At 40.5% G+C, this 24,089-nt stretch overlaps 3 protein-coding genes across 3 annotated transcripts in view; 1 reads left to right on the top strand and 2 right to left on the bottom strand.

Annotated features, from left to right (window-relative positions):
• Positions 1–11,828: 11,828 nt before the first annotated feature.
• Positions 11,829–18,311, top strand: LOC121949701 (homeobox protein DBX1-B-like). The gene is made up of 4 exons (XM_042495428.1): positions 11,829–12,198; positions 13,028–13,111; positions 17,008–17,210; positions 17,988–18,311. Exons 1-4 carry the CDS (start codon positions 11,829–11,831, stop codon positions 18,309–18,311), a joined length of 981 nt encoding a protein of 326 aa, XP_042351362.1.
• A 1,775-nt stretch (positions 18,312–20,086) lies between these two features.
• Positions 20,087–23,062, bottom strand: LOC121950209 (cytoskeleton-associated protein 5-like). The gene is made up of 2 exons (XM_042496135.1): positions 23,036–23,062; positions 20,087–22,738 (listed from the first exon to the last, which is right to left on the bottom strand). The coding sequence occupies exons 1-2, from the start codon at positions 23,060–23,062 to the stop codon at positions 22,430–22,432; spliced, it is 336 nt and encodes a 111-aa protein (XP_042352069.1). The 3' UTR covers positions 20,087–22,429.
• Positions 23,063–23,884: 822 nt separating this feature from the next.
• The window catches only part of LOC121949799 (cytoskeleton-associated protein 5-like), a 33,470-nt gene continuing 33,265 nt past the window's right edge, over positions 23,885–24,089 (bottom strand). Inside the window, 1 exon segment of the mRNA XM_042495567.1 lies at positions 23,885–24,036. Coding sequence (XP_042351501.1) covers positions 23,912–24,036 — 125 coding nt within the window. The 3' untranslated portion in view covers positions 23,885–23,911.

Raw genomic sequence — 24,089 nt, 5'->3', positions numbered from 1 at the left:
AACCTGGGATCTGTGTGACAGCCGACCTGTGTGGACGTGAAGCAGAATACAGAACATTAATTACCATCAAATCCTGGCGGATCCTCTTAATGAAGCAAACGCGCCACTGTGGGTAACAGCGCACAGCCTATGTCTAATTTTGGAGACACATTTATAGTGTCAGATGCTGTGAGATGCTGGAGCCAGCTGCAAAACTGACGCTTTCTGCAAAATTTTGTGCTCTCCGTAGTTTTCATTATGAATCTATTCTGAAATATGGAGAAAAGCCTGAAATACTGGGCTAAGACTGCTTACCTAAATTGCACTCAATTGCCAAACTTAGTGGGAGTGTTAGCGCCGGCAAATAATTAGTGCAAATTCTTTTGTGGATAGGGTGCTAAAACGGTGCAGATTGCTGGTGCTAATTCTGCACAAATCATGGTGCTGTTAGGTGCAACCCTATCATTACAGATCTGGCCCTTAGTTTATATACATACAGCATATAAACAAACTTCCGCGCCTACATTTTACGCTCTAGGTATTATTCTGTGTCTGCTGTTTCGTCAACACAAGTACATGGTGGATTACAAAGCACATGGTTAGGTTAGGCAACAAAAGCACATGGCAACCAGCGCCAGAACTTCAACACAAGCACATGCTGGTGTCGAAAAACATCACATTCAGATGGGAAATGAACACCAGACTCCTGCATGAGAGTCCAGGGTTTGTTGGATCCACCCCCCCCCCCCCCATCCTGCCCGCCCTATAGGGATGTTCGTGCTCCTTATATTACACTGTTACTGGCAGCATATCAGCCTGACGCCATCCAGCGGCGTATCATGCAGACATGACAGGTTCCAGCCACATTCTTAACTAATGTCGGCCGTCCATATATCGTGCAGCTGCAGCCGGTGCTGTCCATCATTCTGCAATGTATAATAACGCCATGAAAAGTTCAGTCCGGCCGCGTTCTCAGCTGATGACATCCAACGGCGTATCATGCAGACACATAAGGGGGCTCTAGGTGTCAGGATCTTATGCCAAAAACACTGCAAAAGTGGCAATCATCACTACAAGCAGCCTGATTGTAACTGCTGTAAAGCTTAAAAAATGTGGTCTTGTCTGCTGTTGAAGCATATTTAGTAATTTAGCAAAGAATATATTATATAAACTTGAATTTATTTATGGTCTATAATATAAACCATGGTTTCCTCTGGTTCTTAGACAACGGTTAGCCCATTGCACCATCTGAATAGCACAAGAAAAAAACAGAAGTACATAAACTGAAGCAACAGGTTGGTGTGAGCACCGGGTCACTTTCTCTTTCCCCACTCCACTGACAAAACCAAAATGTAAACCGGACTTGACAACCAAATCGGTCCCCCTCCCCTCTTCCCCGGCAGTGCTTGGCTTGTGTTTGGGCCCCAGAGCCCATTTTAACCACAGGCATTTACAAGCTCCCCTCTAAACAACCTGCCAGGTGCTTTAAGCCTCCCGCTGAAGGGCCGCAGAACGTTATGAGACTCCAATAAGATTAGAGCAGAATGGGCTGTGAAAAGAAGAATGGAAGCTCTTATAATGGGAAAGATTGTTAGCACAGCGATGTGTTGCTCTGAGCTCCCATGACCAATCTACAACTAATGAGCATTCAGTGAGCGTGCTCTATGTCACAAGTGTCCCAAGGCTATGATGGGGACACTGAGGCGAGCAATTTCTCATATTTGTCAGCAACACGGGCTTATCGCTTCGGTCAAGTTTTACTTTTATTGTGCGTATTCAATATGCCGAGGACGTTCTCACACTCTCACACTGCTTGATGAAAATTCATGGGGCAGGTCACTGGCAAGTGAATATTTTATAGTGAGATGTTCATTTAAGCATCCACAGATTCAGATGTGGAATCCTGGTACTGGATTTACATGGGAATGAAATTAAGAAAAAGAAAATCTGAAACTAATTTAAGGAATTGCTGTTGTAATATGGTTTCATTAGTAAAATTATAATGTTCAGAAACTTTTGCGTAGAACTCAGTTGCAATTTTAATTCCCCATGCAGGTATTGTTGGTCTTTCGGGGCAAAATGAGCGATGCATCCTCATAGATTGCATGGTTGTACATCTGCCTGTTCTCATTACAAAATTGTCAAATACCTCCACTTTTGCAGGGCTTTCGGTGTAAGACCCCAACGCCAAAAGCCACCTTTTTTGCGTCCACATGAGACGCCGCTGGACTGCATCAGCTGAGACCGTTACAGAACTATAACTGTCTGCAGTGTTGATATACGCTGCCGGACAGCACTTGCCACAACAGCATGATATGCGAACAGTTGGCCTGTGCTGATACTTGGCCAGTCGGAGCCTGTTGCATCTGCATGACACACCTCTGGACGGCGCCACGTTGAATCGCTGACGGTAACGACATAATAAAAGGCGCACTAAGGTTCCTACAGGGCGGGCAGGAGGGGCGGTGAACTGATCCAACAAACCCCGGACTTTTATGCTGGAGTCCAGTGTTTACTTCCTGTCTGAATGTGATTTTTTTCCCCTACACCTTACCAAGTGCCTAACCATCCGTGCCAGCATGTGTTTGTTGGCGTCATGGTGTTGGTTGCAATGTTCTTTTGTTGTCTAAACATAACCACGTGCACTGTAATCCTGTCATGTGCATTTGTTGACATCCAGGTAGCAGCATCCTGGAACGTCAACAGCAGACACAGAAGGATGTCCAGAGCGTAATATGTAGATGTGGAAGTCCACTGCAGAGCGGCAACGTGGAGACATGGGATGAGAAAGTGTTGGACAGAATAACATTGCCACCTGAGATTCAATGTGGCAAAGAAACTTCTACTTTCCTCTCCACCAACTCCTGAGAAAAATATCAGGCTCTTGGCGGAAAGAGTGCAGAGGGTCTATCAGAGCTCGTTGGCAAACAAAAAAGCTGCCATCTGCTGCTGGAAATGAGGCTAATGAGACGAAAAACCAAAACTTCATGTGACATACTCGTTAACTTCAGAGAAGTTTAGTGGCAAATATACTTGTTTTAACTTCAACTTTTTCATTTTCTGTGAACACAGAATTTTATTATGAAAGGACACTGCAGCATGTAACATGCTGAAAATGGCACGTTGTCCCCGAGTGTCCATAACAGACACTCGAGCTACTGACCAGGCTGCCATAGTTGATAAGTCAAGTTTGTCCATTGTGTTAATGCAATTCAAGTAAATATCCAAAACCCCATGGGTAATCTAATGTACATGTTATATCTGAAATCATGGTGTTAACTATGAATATTATAAGTTAATTGTGGGAAAATCAAGATATTCTTTTCGTAATTTTTGTGCCATTAAACGTACGGAACATCCATAATATTTAGACAGATAATGAGTAGAAATCGTTGAAAAATAAAATAGCTATTCTCATTAAAGTTGTATTGCCAATGCGTCAGTTTGATGATGAAAACTACAGTGAGCCTAAATGTAAATCTTTCCAAGGTGTCACTCAATAAGTATTGTTCTGCATTGTCTTTTCCAGCGCAAAAAAAGTACATTGAGGGAACAGGTGCATTGAGGGTGACACACACACACACACGCACACACACTCTCTCTCTCTAAGGAGCTTTATCCCAGCGCTTGTGTCTTTCTCTCCCTCGACAGAGCGAGGTGATGTTTAATGGAAAGTTAATATGGCTTTAATGCTTGTCGCCGCACTTCGACACCGAAGGCCCCACTAATCCACTCTGTTCCACACTGCCTGGAAACAGATGCTCCGGCCGAGGGACACAGAGAGACACAGAGAGAGACAGAGGGAGACAGAGGGAGACAGAGAGACAGAGGGAGACACAGAGAGACACAGAGGGAGAGAAGTAGAGAGGGAGCGGGCTCAAAGAGGAGTGATATTATGATTTTCTGAGCTAAGTTTTGAAACAGAATACAACATTTTCACATGGACATATCACCTCTTCACTAAGCCTGTATCAGTTTGACGCTCGCTTCCTCCCAAAGTGATCTAATGGAAATAAATACAGTAACTGACCTCTTGACATTGCAGTACACTGCGGCGGCACAGTTGGGTTTAGGCACCAAAAATACCTGGTGGGGTAAAAGAAAAAGGTTGTGTGTTTGGTTGAAATAACTATGTTAGTCCAGCACGTTGTCGTTCTGAACTCGTCAAATTGCGCCGCTCTTTCAGTGCTTTTGCAGTACGATTGTGACGCTAAAAACCACCTCCTGCATCCAACCAGAATGCGTTTGGACGGCGTCAGATGAGAACGCGCTCAGACAGAATTGGTGGCAGCGTTATGATTCGCTGGCAGATGGTTGGTGCATTTAGACGCCTTAAACAGTATTTAAATCTTTGAACCCTGAGCTTGATTTCGTTCAAAAACAAACGGACAATGAGCAAACTGACAAGAAATGCCCAGCAAATTGTAAAAAAAAAAAAAAAAAAAAAAAAATGCAGATTTTGAAAATTACTTTTTTTTTTTAAAAGCTAGGGGAAACAATTAAATATTTTAAATTATTTTACAAAATTGTTAGAAGCAGTTTTTTTTCCAGGCAATTTCCTTGTTGTTGTTGTGTAGTTGTTTTTTTTTTTTTGGTCATTTGGTCATTTCTTATGTTGCTTATTACCATCTTCCCCTGTGTTTGGAAAAATAAAAAAATAAAGCCCATTTGTGCAAATTTCAAAGGCTCAGCTTTCCCTCGTCATAGTGTTGGTATCAATGTTAAGTCTATCCTTACACCTGAAGATTTCCGATATAATTACTTCAATTTTATAGTGATAAATATATGTAGTGTGTAATCTTGATGGGAAATACTGGCGGTGTGTCTGTTTCCTTTTTGGAGGACAGGAAAGCTCCTAATTTAGAGACATTTATCATCATCACTTTGAATATTCATCAGTCTCACGCCACCATCTGAAAGTGTTTGAACTTCATACGTGTCGTCATTTCGTCGGCTTTGTTTGGTACATTCGTTTCGACTGGGAGGCTTAGAGCTTAACTGGTTACCACTCACACAGCCTTAGTTGTTTTCCCCTCTTTGCATGTGTAATCAATTCAGCCGGTAAGGTGGGGAGGGTTCACGTTGTAAGACTTCAAGAGGCTAATAGCTTTAAAAATGAGTCTTAACTGGTGTTTAATTCACCAACAGCTGTTGTGCTGGTTAAGAATCGAGCAGCAGGCCGGTCTGTCTGTCGGACCAGGAGCAGAAATTAGTTCTGCTGATGCCCATATTCCCTCCCAGGGAACCATCTGCTCCACTTCTATACAATAGAGGGATTTTCTGAAGGAATAAAATGCTTTGAACGCAACTATTTCTCTCCCTCTCTCTTTTCCTCGCTCTCTCTCTGGTGTTGGTTAAGGTGTCGTATTTCCCAGCAGGCCTGCCACTCAGAAATCTGCTGCACATTTAATGATTGGCTCCTTTTGTTGAAGAGTGGATCATTTCATCATGACGCCTTCAAAATGAGTCGATTACAAGAGAATACCTAAATGAAGTGTATTTAAATGCATATAAATTCAGGCAAGAGAACAAAAAAGACTCCTGCTAGATGCAGATATCTGAAATTTTGTGAAAAATTTGACTGTTCAAGGATTTAGGCCTTGTAGTTAACGGGTGGATCCTGTGGCCATCAAGGAAAGCCAAAATGGACAAATTATATACGTGGAGTCTGTCTTTAATTTCCATCATAATTATAGGTCTAGCAAGTACATTTGGTGCTGTTTTTCTTTTGGGGGGTATTATATTTTCATATCAGTTTTCTTGTGCTGCATTCAGATGCCTTTCACAAGCATTTAAACCTTTAAATCTGAGAAAATTGGTTTCAGTTATTTAAAAAATACAGGAAAAAACACAATGAGCAACTTGGCAAGAAATGTCCCACGAAAGTCCTGCAAAAATTCGTAAAAGGTGACAAGGAAATGATATTATAAATAGTAGGAACATTTTTTTATTATTATTATTATTTTTAAAAATTAAGGGAAAATGTCCAGAAAACTATAGTCGAGTGAAGTCAATTTTATTTATAAAGCCCATTATCACAAACCACAGTTTGCCTCAGAGGGTTTTACAGCAGTTTTACTGTCCTTAGACCCTCACATCGTCTAAGCAAAAAATACCCCCCAAAAAAACCTGAAACGGGGGAAAAAATGGAAGAAACCTCAGGAAGAGCGGCTGAGGATGAGGAGGGATCCCTCTTCCAAGACGGACAGACGTGCAATAGATGTCGTTAATAACATTCAAATGATAAAATTATAATAATGACAAAAAGGAAAGAGAAAGAGGGGGGGAAATCTTATTTTCTTAATTATGTATTTAAATTATGTCACAGAAAAAGAATTTAAAACTCTCTTGAGGTCAATTATTTTCTTTTTTTTTTTTAACCTTTTCTTGTTTTGCTTAATTTCAATTTTTTGTAACTTTTTTAGTAATTTCTTGTTAATTTGTGGACCATTTTCTTAAGTTTCTGTCACCCTCTTCCCTTGTTTTTGAAAGAAATCAAGCCAGTTCGCTCAGATTTCAAAGGTCTCGTCTTTTATCGTGTGGCACAGAGAGAAAGGGGAGATGCACCATCATGACAGTTTTTAGATATGGAGCTCCCTGCAGGAGGAACGCAGGCTGCAGTGATGGTTCAGGCTGGTGTGAGGCAGGTCAGCACCAAGCATGCATAAACAAGTGAAACCCTAAAGCTGTTTTCTGTGCATATTTTTTAAGCTTTCATATTTAAATATGTGTGACATTTAGTGATTTCGTGAGTTTCAGGCCTGCTCCCCTGCTGGGCTGAAAGCGGCTGGTTGTTGGTAAGAAAGTAGATCACAACCGGGTGTTTTAAAGTTTAGTCTTGTATCTTTTTAGTATTTTAGCTGTGTGCATTTTTATTATTTGGTAATAAAGTGGTTTTAAGATTATTCATTTGTTTCTCTGCAGAGCATCAGTGGTCTACTGCTCTTCCTGTGGGACTATTTTCATTGTTTGTTTCTGTCTTGTTTTTTTTCTTTTTCTTTTCTAGTCCCCTAAAGTGAGCTAGTAGCAGGCAAAAAGATATGGGTGTTGCCCTTGGGATGGACTTTTTAAAAAATTATTTATTTAATGATATTTTTCTTAGTTTGTTGTGTTTTATCGGCCTGCTTCCCCCATTAAACACCAACTCACACATGTTGAATCCTGGTCAGAGTTGGTCATAAAATATTTGAGGTGTGAGCGTCCAGCGTCAATAAATGTCTGAAAATGCTGCTGACGGAGAGCGTGGACCTCAGTGGACTCTCCCATGTTACATCGAGATAAAAACCCAGGCTCCGTTTGTCTAGAGATGCATGTAATGTCTGTGAGTCAGTGACACCGAGAATGATAGAGCGTGATAAATGATGCTTGTTTCACAGAAATATAGGCTGGTCGATGAACATAGAGGGGGAAAGCAGCACGTGCTCAAATGCCATTAGTCACAGGTCTTATCGCGCCTTCAGCTCACGCCCCACAAGTCCCAGACTGAATCTTCTCTAAGAGCTTCTTTGTTCCTCTTTCACCTCTATCTTTCTGAAGTCCATCCACCACCGTTTATAACCGTCTGTTGTCAGAATACCACCCTAGTAGGTGGGTTTCCATTAACCCTCAAGTTTTGCAAACTGAAATTGTGAATAGCCAAATGGAAACATGTTAATTTTGGGGGGAAAAAACTATTTATTGCAAAAATTGCATGAGTTGGTATTTCAGGAGTTTTGAAAACACATTTTGCAAAACTGCAGTGGAAACACTTTATTGGCTTTCTAGGTCACATGATGCTATGGCTATGAGCTTCAGTAGGAACTGGCTCCTTCATGATGCAGCAGGAGCTACAAGAGCTGTTTTTGCATCACGTAACTCTGAGAAAGTTGAGCGGATCATCCGGAAGATTTGAATCCACAATTCCTCTGTGAAATCGAGGACTATCACCTCCAAGAAATCCCTCATATGTGGCTGCTCCCACATATGAGGGACTATAACGTAACGCTCGCATAACACGCCTACGTGGCCTTGGATTAGAAATAATGACGGCTAATGTGGTGGCTGCAGTGTGTTTTATTGACGTTATGAAAATATTGCTTAAGTTTTCCATAAATCTGTAATGGAAACCTGCCAAGTGACAACCTTTTTTTTTTCCAAAAGTACAATTGTTTGTTATAACAGAAAGTTTTAAGGATAATAATAATTCATACCAAATATCTGAACACAATGCTACAGCATGGGATCTGACTTCAGGACACCAAATGCTTGGTGTCATCAGGTCACCGAAATCAGGAGCATTGCATTTAATTTCATGGAGTGTTGTGTCTGACTTTTCTCCAATATAATGGACATTGATTGCACTCAGTTTGTGGTACTCAAAGCGCCACAAAAATAAATTAAAAAACAGCAGCGTCTCATGACGCAGAAGGAAGCGTGCATCTACTGCAAGCTCACCTAGCACCACTGAGCTACCTAACATTACAGCTCAGCCTAGTAGGACACCAGTAATGTTTACATCTCATGCTGACAAAAGCACAAGCCTCTCATCCGTAGATGTATAAAAAGACCCGGATACAGTATTGGAGGCGGCTGCATAGTTGCATATGCAGCCAAAATGCTGTATCTCTGCAGGATAAAATGACCCGGATGATTAGTGCTGCTTCCACATCATTGTACCCATCGAGCACTAGAGACTTTCGCCGGCTAAGCAGCTCTTCTAAACTTTCCAAATGTTATCAAACCAAATGGATCAAATCCAACATGTTCTCATCCTGAGTCATCACATGGTGCCGCTTTGCAGTGAACTCCCACGTCTACATACAACACTCTATGTATCCTTCTGCGTCTGCTGTTGACGTTATGGATACCACTACTGCGATGTCAACACAAGCACATGGTGGGATTACACCACATGTATTTATGTTTAGGCAACAAAAGTAAACGGCAACCAACACCTGGACGTCAACAAATGCACATGCTAGCACAGATAGTTAGAATTAGGCCAAAGAAAGCACATGGTAAGGTTTGAAAAAAACATTTCATTCAGACTGGAAGCAAACACTGGACTCCTGCATGAAAGTTGGGGGTTTGTTGGACCCGTCCACAGCCCCTCCCTCCCTTTACTGATCGTCATGCTCCTTATATTATGTTGTTATCAGCAGTGTTTCAACCTGACACTGTCCAGCGGCGTATCATGCTGCCGCAGCAGGCGCTGTCCAGCTGCATTTTCAGCTAACGACATCCAGCAGCACAATATACAAAAGGTGGCTTTCGTGGTCAGTATGTAACACCGAAATCACTGCAAAAATGGTAATATTTGATGCCTTAAGAATGAGAACAGGCTGTAAAATCCTGTGTCATATCACAGGGGCTGTGATGCACAAAAAAATGTACCCACTGATTTACAGACGTCTCTTTTGCCATGTCAGTCAATAAAAAAAATATTTTGGGGCCAAACGGTATCATACGATGGACCTGGAAGCTTTAATTCCAAAGTTTTACAAAAATCGATTCAAAGCCTGGCACATTTCCTGGGAGTCTTCTCTCTCCCATGAGTAGATGCACACTTCCTTTTGCTCAGTGATACGATTTACTGGTGTAGTTCGGAGGAAGGCAAATAATTCCTGCATGATAGTGATCACATCTGTGGATTATCTTGAGTATCGTTATACTAGATTGAAGGCAGACATTTCCACGGCTGATATCGCAAACACTCGGTAACTCACAGCAAAACAATCTAGATTGATGAATAGCGCTACACATAAGAGACAAAATATGCAATTTTGATTTTGGGGTGAACTGTCCCTTTAAGGTCATAAACATTTGCCTGTTAAATCTCCCGCCGTCATGACTTTGAATGGGTTTTTTTCTGAGCACGCGGGTCGTTCAGGGACGGTGGGTGTTCTGTGTTTCTGAACTTTGACTCATTTTACACTCATTCAAGTCACCAGGGGACATTCACACGATCACCGTGATCAAAGGCGATCACAACAAAGCTGACTTTAAGTCTCTCTCTCCTTCAATCGTTTTAAGCGGAAAGGCCACCTGTCTCCGACTGAATGACAGGTAGTTCACGAGGGATGACGCAACGCGCACACAAGGCTGGATTCACGTGGAAAAATCAATGCTGTGATTTATTTTCGAAATCTGACCAGAGATGTAAATCGTTTTCTTTAGTTATTTTATTTGATCTCTAAATTATTAAATGTCTCAGAACAGGCTCATTCTCGTCACTATAGGCCAATATTCCGACACTAGAGCAGATTATGGGCCTATAATTTAAACTATTGTCAGATTCCTCAGTGAATAGCTTAAATCCTGTCATTAAATTCATCACCACATCCAACAAGACAGGCTACCTTCATGACAGACGGCCTCAAAGCTCCTTTCAGTGTGGACTGATGCTGCTCTGACAGACAGCGAAGAAAGATGAAAGAGCGGACAGCGGGCGCGCGGCCGTCCGTCGCTTCATGCTTAACGGGATCAGAAGACGCGCGAGGCCAAGGTCACTTTTAATGAAGTGCGTGCCTGTGTTTGATAAGAGGGTTGCTATAATAATAATAATATAATGATAATAATAATAATAATAATAATAATGACCATCATCATCATGATAAATCGTAATACTAATAATAACTATTAGGTTTATTGTTGTTGTTTTTGTTATTATTATTATTATTACAGACATTGAAAATATCTAAACATCTGCAGATTCCGCCTTTTCCGCTTTCTTCCATGTTTTTGTTTGTTTGTTTAATTGCAAAACAATTTAATGGAGATGTAAAAATTAAAAAAAAAAAAAAAACATACAAAGAAGGAAATGGCCTAGAAAATGTGCTTAAATGTTATGTTAATTCTGTATCTTGACTTAAAATATGTATCATGATAATTATGTAGTTTTCCATGTGCAAATTTGTTTGATTTTTTCAAAAACATGATGAAAAGGCAATGAAAAACCTTCCATGACAAAAATTAACAACAATAAATAGTAACAAGTTACAAGAAAATTACCTCAAAAGTTATCACAAAAAAAGGGAAAAATTAGGATTTAAAAAAAAAAAAAAATTAAAAAGAAAAGAAAAGAATCTGAAAAAAGTTACGGAGATGTTAAAAAATTATATGCTATTTGTATACTTTTTTTGTTTAATATGATTCTAAATATATTATTATACGAATTATTTTTCTCGACAGTTTCCATTTCTCCCTGGTCATCCTTCCCCCTTTTTAAAAGCTCAATTTCAGGTCATTTCCTTTACTAATTCTAATTTCTTATAATTTCTTGCCAAGTTGGCCATTGCTTTGACCCCCTCATGTTTGCTTGTTATTCATCTATTTATTTATTTATTTATTTAAGAAGTCAAACCCATTTGCTTAGGTTTCAAAGGGTTAATCCACCTTTGGGCCTTTAGACAGTAATGGGCAGCGTTCCTCATCTGTATCCTCCTGTTTGGGACGCGCATCTCAGTTTTCATTATTGAAATAATAACATTTCTATCCGAGCTGCACGCGAACAATCCCATAAATAAAAGCAGGAGGGTTTTCGTCCCCTGTTTTTGTCTGAGGTCCAATCACAGCGGAATCACAGCGCCGCTGACCAATCCCCTCGGCCTGAACTTAGTGTTCAAAGACTCAGGCGGAGATGGGCTGAGGGTTGAACTTGTGTGCGCGTGCACACGTGCATGTGCGTGAGTGTGTGTGTTTGCGTGTTGGAGAGACTCCCTTGTATAAAACCTCTCCAAGAAGACGCAGAGACGCACAGAGCGCAGAGTGAGTGTGTGTCGATCAGGTGCCTCTTTATTGTTTTTTTCTGAAGACATCTCTGTCAAAAAAAAACTGCAAAAAGAGAAGAAACTTTTCCAGGTCGGACAACCATGATGTTTCCCTGCAGCGCTCTGCCCCCTCCTCTGTACCCGGGCTTGCTGCGTCCCCCCGCGGCTCTCTCCTCACCCCTGAACCGCTCACTGCACTCAGGCTTCCTGGTAGAGGATCTGCTCCGGTTGAGCCAGCCTGTCAGCTTCATACACCGGACTTTCTCTTCCAGAAGTCCCGTGGACATCCTCCCGCTCAGCCCGGGCCCCGGCGGCCCTCCCCGGGCGTTAGACGCCAGCACAGAGCGCTCTGTGCTCCAGAGTCCCGTCCAGCTGAGCCGCAGCAGTCCCGGGTCTCCGCAGACCGCCTGCCCGGACTCAGGGTACCTCAAGTTCGGCGTCAGCGCGATACTGGCACCGTCCACACGGAGCGGTGAGTGTGATTTTGATTTTTTAATAATAAATAATAGAATTTATTATTAAATATTGAAACTCCTGCTATAGCCTATGCAATATCAACTCAAACGCAAATATAACAGGTTACAGATTACTAGTTATTCTGTTAAAAATGTAATGCGTTATGTAACTTTCAATTACTTCATCAAATAATGTTATAATATTTGATTCATTTTCTATCAAATGTTTTAAACAGGGCAAAGAAGCAGAAAGACCTAAAAGCATAAGTGCATAAATGTTCAAATTTGTCTCAAAGGCTTTGCTGACCGGAAAAAAAAAGATGCCAAAAGAAGACATAAAAAGATGTGAAGCAACAGAATGTTATCTTCAACTTTTTACTGAAATGATTTATTTTCACAATTAACCCTTTGTAATCACCAACATTTTGAATGGTAAATGTTATTGAAGTACTTTTTTTCAATAACAGATTACAATTACATTTATTTAGTCATTTAATCACATTTGAGGTACATTTTATAAGAATTAAAGCAAATAAGAGTGAAGATATTGACTCAGATGAGCTCTTAATAAACTGAGGCCCAGTACCAGCAAACAGCCAATAAATTAAACAGAAAAAATAATTTAATTAAACCGTTGAGGTTTATCAGACATTACTTTTTTGGCCTATGATTATTTTATTAATCAATTCTTTCTCTCTGGGCGCAATTATTACTATTACTAATTATTACTGTAACAGAGAATTGATAGGACTTATGTGCCGTTTTTCTAAGTACTCAGAATATGATATAATATTACTAGTTACTACCGTCTTGGAGTCACGTGTTATTTTTGTGTTTGCTCCTCAGTCCAGAGTCTTCAGACCAAGTCCCTGCCTCTGCCTTTCTTCGATGGAAACCTTCATCCTTTCATCAGAGCGTCCTGCTTCACAGGTTGGTAACTGGTGCCGTAAATTAGTGCCGCATGTTGACATCAGCGGTTCAAAAACTCAGTTTCTCTAAGACTCTGTTCATGTTTTTTATAAAAGAGAAAACTATCATTTTTAGCGCATATTCACAAACATTTATCATATTCACAACTAGGTTTCAATTTAAATTGGGAACCTTGATTTTCACTTTGGCATCACCGCTGTTTGTAATAATGCACAAATAATAAATGTTATTTAAAACTGTCTGGTAAAATAGGATCATCTGTCTTTTAATACTCTTTATTCTCGTTAAGAGAACAAATCATGAGAATTTAAGAGGAGAAAAAGAAGTGTATGTAAAAAAAAAATATTTTTTTATTAGGTAAAATAAACTGTTTTTATTGTCTCATAAAGTAATACCACCCAAATATATACACAGTTGATTCATGTCAATGATTCAACACTTACTTTTCCAGATTTCTGCCTTTCATAACTTAACTCATAACTAACTCCACGACTTATTTCACGTCTTCTGTCAATAACTCAGTGACGAGTAAATAAACAGCATCCAGCTGCAACACTTAGACATGAAAACGAGCGGCTGTTAGGCTAAAAAAGAAAAAAAAGATTTATTTTTGCATTTCCACCACATATTTATGTTTGATCTGATCAGTCAGAAAACTCTGAATTTTAAAGGGAAAGTTCTTTACAGGTTGTGTCATTGAGCGGTTATCTTTGGTAAAGATTTTTACATTTATCACCTCAAATAAAAACAGGAAATTTTTTTATTATTAATACTCATTTACACCATAAATTGGTGGCCAAAAGTTTAACAAAAGTTAAACTTATAAAATTATAAAGAAATTAGTAAAAAGTACAAGTAAATTACACCCCCCCTCAGAAAAACCAATAATAATAATAATAATAATAATTACAATGATACAACCTGCTTAAAAATTTAAAAATTTCTGTAAAATATTTTTTAAATATTATCATGATATTCATAAATATATTGTTCTCTGTCATCTTTCCAGTGCTTTTTAAAAATTTGCGGGACATTTCTTTCCATGTGTCTAAAAGAAATCTAAAACATTTTTCTCAGAGTTTCAGGCTTTTAAATTCTTGTGAAAGGAGTTCAGTACAAGAAAAGTTATGCTGCTCCAGTTTTTAAAACATTAAATAAGTATAATCACAAAATCATAAGCGTATAATGATGGTAAATAACTTATCACAACTCAAGGGACATATCAAACTGATTCAGAATAACACGTTATTTCATTAATTTAATGATATAACTGATTAATACGTGACTTCAGTGGGAGGAAACTTAAAAAAATGTTAAAAATGAAAAGACCAAGCACACAATTCTGCTAATTTTTAAGTGCGGTTAAAAAAAACTGGGCTTTTTCAGTTTCTGAAATGTGCAAACAAGTTTTGAGCAGCTGATGCAGACGGAGGGGCCTCGGTCGGCTGCTGAGGGACGCTGTCAGCCTTTTAGCATGGGAATACGCCGGACAGCCTGGAATCAGCTCCGCCAATTTGAAGGACCATTTAGGCGACGCACTGACTGCTGACATTAGCACCAGTTGTCCTAATCTACAAATTAGTCCAGTTTGTCACGCTCTAAATATATTAGTGCCGTTTGTCATGGTCTAAATGTGAGGCGGGTATCTTCCCAGCTCGGGAACTCAGCGCCTCTTCACGCGCCGTCGTTTTCCCACCAAGCCCCTCTGCCTGCCCACAAAGCTCCCAGCACCGTGACCAATAGGCGCCAAAACCACACACACACATGCATGCACGCACACATGCACACACACACCTTAAAGATGTGATTTGAGTTTGCCATGTTTGCTCACAAGATCTGTTAAATTCAGGTTTAAATTTTATTTCGATTTCTACGTAAATATTGACAAACATATTGCTTGATTCTATAAAAAAAATCCAAGATATTTTTGTAAATTCATACGCAGAGTGTCTGAAATGAGACTCAAAATCAGGTGTAACACACAGTGAGCAGCCCTAAGCTGTGTGTATCTAAAGCTTGAGTCAAGCCTCTAACAGCTCTACATTATACTGACCTGCCTTTAATGGGCCTGTAATATACTGGCCTGTCGACGGCCTTTTCCACTCAATTCATTACAACACAATCACCTTTCTCTATGCATTTGCAGCCTATACAATCCCCCTTCATGCTTCATTAGAGGCAGTGTGAGCCCAGCTTTGGAGAGCCCGTCTCATTAGCATAGGCTCTGTTTCCACCGCTCGACAAATTGGGCTTTTAAGCACCAGATTTCAGGCAGAACAAGTATATTACGGGGAAGCATCGGGGAGCCGCGAGCCGACGGTGGAAACGAGACGGGACGAGTCTTTACCGAAAAACACTGAGAATGTAATGATTTTTTTAAAAAAAGGAAAAAAAGGACAGAAACAGACTGTGGTGTAAGTAGCAGCCACTGACTGTCTGCGTGCGTTTCGATCCAGTGCCATTTTTTACAGAACGGCTTTTTTTTGCCTCTCTACTTATTTTTTTATCCTTATTTTAGTTTATATTTTTTATTTACTTGCCCAGCCCATTTTTTTATTTTTTTCCCCGACCTATTTACTTGTTCATTCTATTTTTTTTATTTTTTATTTATTCATCTTTTTATTTTATTTCTTTATTTATGTGTTTATCTATTGATTTTTTATGACTGAAAAATCTTCATGTTCATTTGGTGGCGTATTTTGTTTTTGGACATTCACATCAGCCAATTAAAAGAGAATTTAAAATAAAATAAAAAATCTGAACTCAGCAAAAGTGAAAAAAAGTGAAGTTAGGTTTGGAAACTGATGATCTACCAGCCAAGATGCTGAGAAAACAAACGCAGAGAGAAAATAAGACTGAAAAATGAAATCAATTTGGATTTCTTTCATTCCTAACTTGGGCTGTCAGCTTTAACGCTGTAACTGTGACGCGATTAAGGTGCGTAATTAACACAAACGTTTCTTAAATCGCATTAATCGCCGGCCGTCTTTCAGAGGCTGAGTTTAAAGCTAAACGATGATGCTGATGTCATGTGACACTAGAAGACCGGAGGCGTCCGGTCGTGGAGTAACGCTCCAGACTGAGGCGAAATTCTGTCGATGGAAAAACGCCACGGTCGTTTCAAAGTGGTCCCTTGACCTTTGACCTCAAGATATCTGCAGTTTTTTTTTTGCTCTCATTTGATTCCTAATCAAGCAAATCTGGTGACAATTGCTGTTATTTTGTCAATATGGATTTCATAACTGTTAAAATTCAAAATAACAGAATTGAAAATATGATTTTTAAAAATGAGAGATTATTTATAGAAATTATAAGATTAATCGCAATTTTAAAGCTTTTTCTGACTATGACTACTACACTGTGTTTATAGGATTTTAGGATATTTCTATAATTTTAGGACATTTGTCAAAGTTTAGGATGTTTCCAGGATTTTAGGATGTTTCCAGGATTTTAAGACATTTGTCAAAGTTTAGGACATTTTTAGGATTTCAAGACATTTTCAGGATTTTAGGATGTTTCCAGGATTTTTGGCTGTTTCTAGGATTTTATTTTATTTTTTTTGGGGGGGGGGGGGATTAAGCAAACACAAAGCGCTGCTCACTGGCTGGATTAAAACTTCTCATGTTACAGCTAACATGATTTTTTTTGTGCTGCTGTCAGGATTTCAGCAAATATGACATTACGTTATTTTAATAAATGTTACTAAGTGTAACTTTAAAGCAACCTGAGGCTCATCTGTGGTTCTGTATTTATTCTATAATCTACGTGATACGTTTTGTCGAATCTGTATCCTCAAATTCGGGGTCAGGCACCCCAAAGTTCTTCATGAACTTGATAGTTTGAAAATGTATTAGATCGTTATTAAATCTCTCCTCTTTCACGTTCTTTCTTTCCAGCCTCGTCCTCCGTGGTTCCTGTCCCAGGAACGTTTTCATGGCCCCTGGCCCCCAGAGGGAAGCCCAGGAGGGGCATGCTGCGGCGGGCCGTGTTCTCAGACCTGCAGAGGAAGGCCCTGGAGAGGACTTTCCAGAAGCAGAAATACATCAGCAAACCGGACAGGAAGAAACTTGCCGGTAAACTGGGCCTCAAAGACTCCCAGGTACACACCAAGGACTGCTGGACCTTTAAAATGTGTTTTTATAATATAATTTAACTAATTATTAATTATCTAACGATAATTTAACTATATATCCAGAATTATTATACTGTCCATTATCTATTATCTATTTCAAATGTATGGACATTTTCTGTCCACTTTTTACCCCAAACCATCTGTGTTTTGCTTGGGGGCCACTTTTGCAAAATGACAGGAAGCCAACAGCCCCATACATGTTTTTAGGATTTTAGGACATTTCTAGGATTTTAGGACATTCTTTGAAGTTTAGGATGTTTTTAGGATTTTATAACATTTCTAGTTTTTTAAGACTTTTCTAGGATTTTAGGACATTCCTTGGAGTTTAGGATGTTTCTAGGATTTTAGGACATTTCTAGGATTTCGTGATCTTTCTAGGATTTTAGGACATTCCTTGATGTTTAGGATGTTTCTACAATTTTAGGACATTTCTTGGATTTCAAGATGTTTCTAGGATTTTAAGACTTTTCTAGGATGTTAGGACATTCCTTGAAGTTTGGGATGTTTCTAGGATTTTTATAACTTTTCTAGGATTTGAGGGTGTTCCCAGGATTTTAGGACATTTATAACATTTTATGACATTTGTCAGAGATTAGGACATCTCGAGGACTTCAGAAAGCTTCCAGGATTTTAGGATGTTTCTCGGGTCTTGGGACATTTCTAAGATTTTAGGACATTCACAGCTGTTAATGTAAGTAGTAATGGGGATATCAGTGTTGACATGCAGTTTTTTGTCCTGTTTAGGTGAAGATCTGGTTTCAGAACCGCAGGATGAAATGGAGAAACTCCAAAGAGAGGGAGCTGCTCTCGACGGGTGGCTGCCGTCAGCAGACCCTCCCCACCAAAACCAACCCCCACCCAGACCTCACTGATGTAGGCAGCACCCACTGCCACAAACTGGACAGGACTGCACCCACCAGCCAAGCACAGCGGGACAGCCACGAGTCACATCTTCACCACCATCATCATCATCATCATCATCATCATCACAACCGTCTTTCTCCATCAGAGTCCAGCAAACAGTCGGAGCTCTCCGAGTCAGACGACGAAGAAATCACGGTTTCCTAAGACTTTCAGAGATCTGATGAAACTCTTAATCACTGTCAGCTGTGACAGTCCAAAAAGAGGATTTATCACAGAAACTGGTGAACGGATGCGAGTACCACAAGTGCTTGAATCCGCTCTGTAATTAAGCTGTATTTTCTCAGCCGCTCCTCTTCCTGCCATATATCTGTACAGTATTGTTTATATTACTTTAATATGTACTTCAGTGTACCTATATACAGTAAATAAAGTATACTGAGCTATTTTAGATATTTGTAGATCGAAATGCTTAAAACTCTTAAATGTACAAATTGTGTTTTTTTCCCATAGATATTTGTGTTCTTTATATTTTCGCAAATAAATCTCGACAAGATTCACTTTCGGTGTCAAGTCTCCAACTAAGATGAAGCTAAATTAGAATTAAGCCTTATTTGTAACTCATCTGTTACATTAGCTTGGACAGTGTGTACATGTAGTTGTTTTAACATGTCCAACAGCCCGCTCCAGCACGCAGACATGTCCGACAGCCCGCTCCAGCACGCAGACATGTCCGACAGCCCCCTCCAGCACGCAGACATGTCCAACAGCCCGCTCCAAAGTGGACATGTCCATTAGCCCGCTCCAGCGCAGGGACATGTCCAACAGCCCCCTTGGCAGAATGTGACTAACAGCGGCTCCGACTGGAGCAGTTTGGACATTTTCAGCGCATCATTTTCTCCAAAACACACATTAAACATATACAAAAGCATACTTTTTTTTAACATTTACGAGACATCATATCAAAATGCATTTATAAAAAACAGCCATGTCGGCCGCACTATTGCAACAGCCCGAAATAAACAACGACACAAACTTCAAACAGCCAAAATCCGTTTGTAAAATGCAAACGTCACATACCTCGCTGCTCCTCCCAACACTGCAAACTTTCATCGGAGTTTGGTGTCACGCCGGGAGCAAACTATAAATTATGAGGACAAAAAGGTTTTTATTTAGAGACCGGGTTTATCTGCTCTCTCTGCGCGAGGATACCTGCGCGCGGTGAGGCTAATCTGGCGTGTGACGTCACTACCGTTTCCGGGGCGCGCCGCTTTATTTTATTTTATTTTTTTTTTTTATTTCTGGGTGTCATTCTTGGCTTTTGCCCTGGATTTTTTTTCAGCCTTATTTAACAAAATATAGTCAGACTAACAACAACACAGATATACACGAGAGCACTAAAGGAAAGGATAGATAAATGGACATAATACACAGAAGATAATCAATAATAAACATATCAAAACAATATTTGAAAAATGACTTTTAATCATGATTTTTGACGATATGCTATATGACTTTCTCATGATTTTTGAAATGCTATAATATGACGTTTTTTCGTGATTTCTGAGGATATGCTACAGTATGACATGCTTTCATGATTTTTGACGACATGCTATATGACATTTTTTGTTTTTTGGCAAAATCATGAAAAAATGTCATAGTATAATATGTTATGAAAAGTCTTCAGAAACATTTTGGGGGCCTTACATGTTGTACAGAACAGTTGGTGTTGACAGTGGAGAGCTCGGGGAATAAAAGGGCTGAGGTTGGGTTTGAACCTGCAGCCGCTGCTGCATGAATGAATGAATTCGTCTTCATACAGGAGACAAAGTTACCAACTGTAGCTTTAAACTGCATCAGGTCCAAACCTCAGTTTGACTAATCAGATAAGTGACAGTCCCAGCTTACAGTAAAATACATCCGAAACAAACAGTTACAAGATGCAGCCTTTTCAACTTAAAATCAATTAACTCAAAGACGGATTGTTAAAAAAAAACAAGACTTTATTGCCATTTTTCCCACTATGGATTATACAAGGAAAGCTGTAACAATGTAAGACTAGTACTGACATTCAAATTAAATACAAAAACGTGTTATTTGTGTTTCTTTTCCTTCCTTCAGATGACCAACGAGGCAACTGTCGTCGGAAAAACGATGACTTAATTACACAGCAGTTTTGTTAATGCAAACTTTATTTACATGAGAAAATAAAAGCAATCACTGACTTCATGCCGTACTCTTTAAGCCTACAATCACAACAGAGTGGCTGCTGTTAAATAACTGAAGGGAGGTGTTAGTGGAGGACATTAAATACAGTATTTACAGCAAGTGTCAACCCACAGAACAGCCCAACACACAACTTAAACACACCTGTATACAGCTCTGCTTGGTCCTCCTCAATTAAGCAGCGAGACTCTCAGTCCCTCTCGGCTAAAACAAAAAAAAAAAAAGCAAAAGTGTGCAGCCTCTCCAGAATAAAAGCAGCAGTTTTTCAGAACGAGTCTGCAGGTTTTAATCCCAACAAAACTCTAAAGCTGATCATTTAGAGTTCAGCTGGAAGGAAAAATCTGAAAACTCAATTTTAATTCAGAGAAGAACTGAAACCACTGATTTTAAACAGGAAGACTGCAAAATGCTTTCAGAATAAAACGAGACAGACTCCCTGTCCCTGTTAAAACAAAGTACTTTAACACCGCTAACAGCTGTGGCTTTTTGTCCGTTTGAACAGCATCAGGGGCAGAAAAAAGACTCGATGTCGCCGTGTAAATGCAGTCATTTTGTGGCTGAAAAAGTGTCCGATATTGACAGAATTCGGACACTTTGTCGATTCAAGTGTTAAAGTGCCGGAGCTTCAAGCCCTGTTTGCAGCGAGCCATTTTGCAATATTCGTCAACCATTAGCATTGCTACTAAACAACACTAAATTGGCATTTTTTGCTTTACAAACTGTCTGCAAATCAGTCGCGGCTCGCAGTGCAAACAGGGCTTCAAACTGAGAATTACAAACGGATACTTGACTTTGTTCGGCCACAAGGGGGCAACAGCACGCTGCGTTTACACAGCCACAACCTGAGCTTTCGACACGAGTTTCTCCATCCAAACGCAGCAGCAGCGATGTGCATCGTGGTAAAACAGGACGAAACGTTTCATGACTGTTTTGTCCTGAAACCACATGAGAAGCACTACTACAGTTAAGTGGTTAGCAACCTTTAACCCTCCGAAACCTGGATCACTTTCGTGTGCTGCATTCAGACGCCTTTCACACATATTTAAACCTTTGAAATCTGAGCAAATCGATTTCTTTAAAAAAAAAAAAGTAGAGAAGGCATAAAGCAACTAAGCAAGAAATGTCTTGAAAATTGGAAGAAATTTGTATTTTTAGAGAATTATTTTGAAACCGGGTTCTCACACCAGTGAATTTTCAAATGTTTTCCATGTTTTACCCAAATTCCATGACATAAGTTAAAAATAGGCCTAAAAAATGCATTCCCAGACATCTGTGAATAAGCACTTTTTCTTGCACTATTTAAATGTTTTGCTATTTTCTGGGTCACTTCTTAAGTATCTCATTGCCTTCTAACCTTTTTTTGGAAAGAAATCAAGACAATGTGGGTTTCAAAGGGTTAAATATGCACAACTTATTCTGCCATCGTGCTGAAACAGAGGGCAGGAGGAGGAGAGTGAGTGTACCGTTTCTATGTTATAATACAGTAAAAAGTGTACACAGGAGAGCGGAGGGTGGACGGCACCCTGACAGAGACGGCTAGGACGAGACGGGACGAGACGGGACGAGACGGGACAGGACGGGACGGGACATGAGGTGTGACAGTTTATCACAATGAAACTGTACAGACTGAGATGTTAGCAGACTTTGTGATCCTGTACACACTACATCGAAGCTCACTCCTAAACTCTGATTCAGCTTTTTCATCGAACGTCTTTCTGATACGTTTGAATAGAAGCTAAACACACTCGGATGTTTCTGCTGTGTGTGTGTGTGTGTGTGTGTGTAAAGCCCAGTCACAGCCTTAGTTCAGTCTGAATGCACTCTACAGTCAGATCGTGGTGCGTTTGATGTCTACTATCTTACAGGCACAGTGGGTGGAGTCAGGTTCAAACTTGAGGGCGTGTTTTGTCTGCTGCTACCTGATTGGTCGACAGAGGTGGGAGGGGGAGGAGCTTTAGTGACCAAGTGCTTTCTACGTCCATCCTCCAGAAACATGAATATAAACACACAACGAGTTAAAAAGGGGGATGGTTTATTTTCTACGACTAGCTGAACTCCACAGGCTTGGCGGATGAGATGAGGTGGTGGCGTGGCGCTCCTCACTGCCGGTTGCTCTTTATCCTCTCCAGACGTTTCTTCAGGTCGTCCAGGTTGGCCGCCGGTGAGGCCGAGCGGGTGTGCGCGTGCGTCGGGGAATGGGAGTGTGCGTTGTGTTCCTGCTGGTACAGCTCTCGGGACTCTTTGAGCTGCGACAGCTTACTGTGGAGCATGTCGGTGGAGGACGCCACCGACGGCTTCGACGACAGCAGGGAGGAAATGGGAGGTCGCTGCTGAGGCTCCTCCCCGTCTCCGACACCCTGCTGCAGGGAGGACAAGGTCAGCGTCTGTGTATATACTCGGGAAGGTTTCTGTGTTTTTATTTACTGCAAAACAAAAAGTTCTGACTCTAAGTTTTAGTTTTTTTCTGGAGGGGAAAAAAAACTAAACATCACTGTTATTGTGCAGCTGCGACAACCGCTTTTAACGTCTGCGACTGAAAGCAAACATTAGAAACGATGACTTAATATCTGTTTCTACGCCGAGGCTGAAAGGTTTGACGGCGTGTTATGGCCGAGGCACTCCCTCCAGAGCCGATCGCGCTCCGCATCAAATACGCGCCGGGACTATTTTTGCTGAAGGCGGACAGCAGCCGCATCATGCTGTACCAGACAGGAAGTCAAGGAGCAATGCATCCGGTCAATTTTCAGAATAAAGGGCCTTGCACGGACAGGGGATCATGTTTCACTTAACAAAAACGTTACATCAACAGTATCCGCAGCCTAGGCCAAAATTCTTTGATCTATTTGTTTCTCAGCTGGACTGAAAGCTGCAGCACAACAACAACATCAAGAAATAAAGTTTTAACAGAAAGAAAAGGAAAGCATTTATATACGTATGGCCGTCTCAGCCACAGTAGAATCACAAAAATGAAGGAAAAATGACCAAGACATCAAGAGAAAACCCCGAAATAAGCCGATTCTCTACACGCTCGACGTCTGAAACGCAGAGCCGATGGAGGACGGAGCCTCACAGGAAAACTCATCAGAGCATCTTCAGCGTACATATCTGTGTGTCATTATGAGTCAGTTAAATAAAGGCGTCACACAGATAACCGGCTGGATTTAAAGCCACTATCAGGCTTTTGGAACATGTTTTTCATTATTGCACAAACGCTGAGTTTAGGCGATCTGCAGTTACAGCCGCAGGAGACACATTTTATGATCACTTTCACAATGATTTCACATTCTGGGCAAAAAAAGAGCACTGGTTTCAAATCACAATCAGTTTGGGGGTAAGAAGTGGTGAAAAAAGAAAAAGAAAAAGTTGGTTTGGTGCAACACTAATACACAGCAGAACTGGAAAAACAAGAAAAAGTTGAGAAGGGAAAAGTGCACATAGGCATCGATCTAAATCAAGAAAAGCAACACTGCCTCTTAAAATTTTGCAATGAACTGGACTGAAGTGACAAGGCTAAAGGTGTGTGTGTGTGTGTGTGTGTGTGTGTGTGTGTGTGTGTGTGTGTGTGTGTGTGTGTGTGTGAACTATCCCTGAGGTGTTTTCCAGGCCTTGTCTCTGTCGAGGATCTTCAGTCTCTCGTAGTAAACGGCTGGTTTCAGCTCCTCGTTGTTACTGCTCAGACTGAAGTCGGTGCCGTGCTGCGGGATCACTGCAGACACACACACACACACACACACACACACACACACACACACACACACA

The sequence above is a fragment of the Plectropomus leopardus genome, chromosome 11 (genome assembly GCF_008729295.1).
Source record: "Plectropomus leopardus isolate mb chromosome 11, YSFRI_Pleo_2.0, whole genome shotgun sequence".
Classification (NCBI taxonomy): domain Eukaryota; kingdom Metazoa; phylum Chordata; class Actinopteri; order Perciformes; family Serranidae; genus Plectropomus; species Plectropomus leopardus.
The sequence above is the reverse complement of the archived record's forward strand: the minus strand, read 5'-3'. Positions and strand labels throughout refer to the sequence as shown.

Excerpts from the sequence above, each read along its gene's own strand:
- LOC121949701 (XM_042495428.1), top strand. The coding sequence starts at position 11,829 with ATGATGTTTCCCTGCAGCGCTCTGCCCCCTCCTCTGTACCCGGGCTTG. Across the intron at positions 13,112-17,007 it reads CAGAGCGTCCTGCTTCACAG|CCTCGTCCTCCGTGGTTCCT; the intron begins GTTGGTAACTGG and ends CTTTCTTTCCAG. Across the intron at positions 17,211-17,987 it reads TGGGCCTCAAAGACTCCCAG|GTGAAGATCTGGTTTCAGAA; the intron begins GTACACACCAAG and ends TGTCCTGTTTAG.
- LOC121950209 (XM_042496135.1), bottom strand. The coding sequence starts at position 23,062 with ATGCATTGCTCCTTGACTTCCTGTCTG. Across the intron at positions 22,739-23,035 it reads GCTCCTTGACTTCCTGTCTG|AAACCTTCCCGAGTATATAC; the intron begins GTACAGCATGAT and ends ATAAAAACACAG.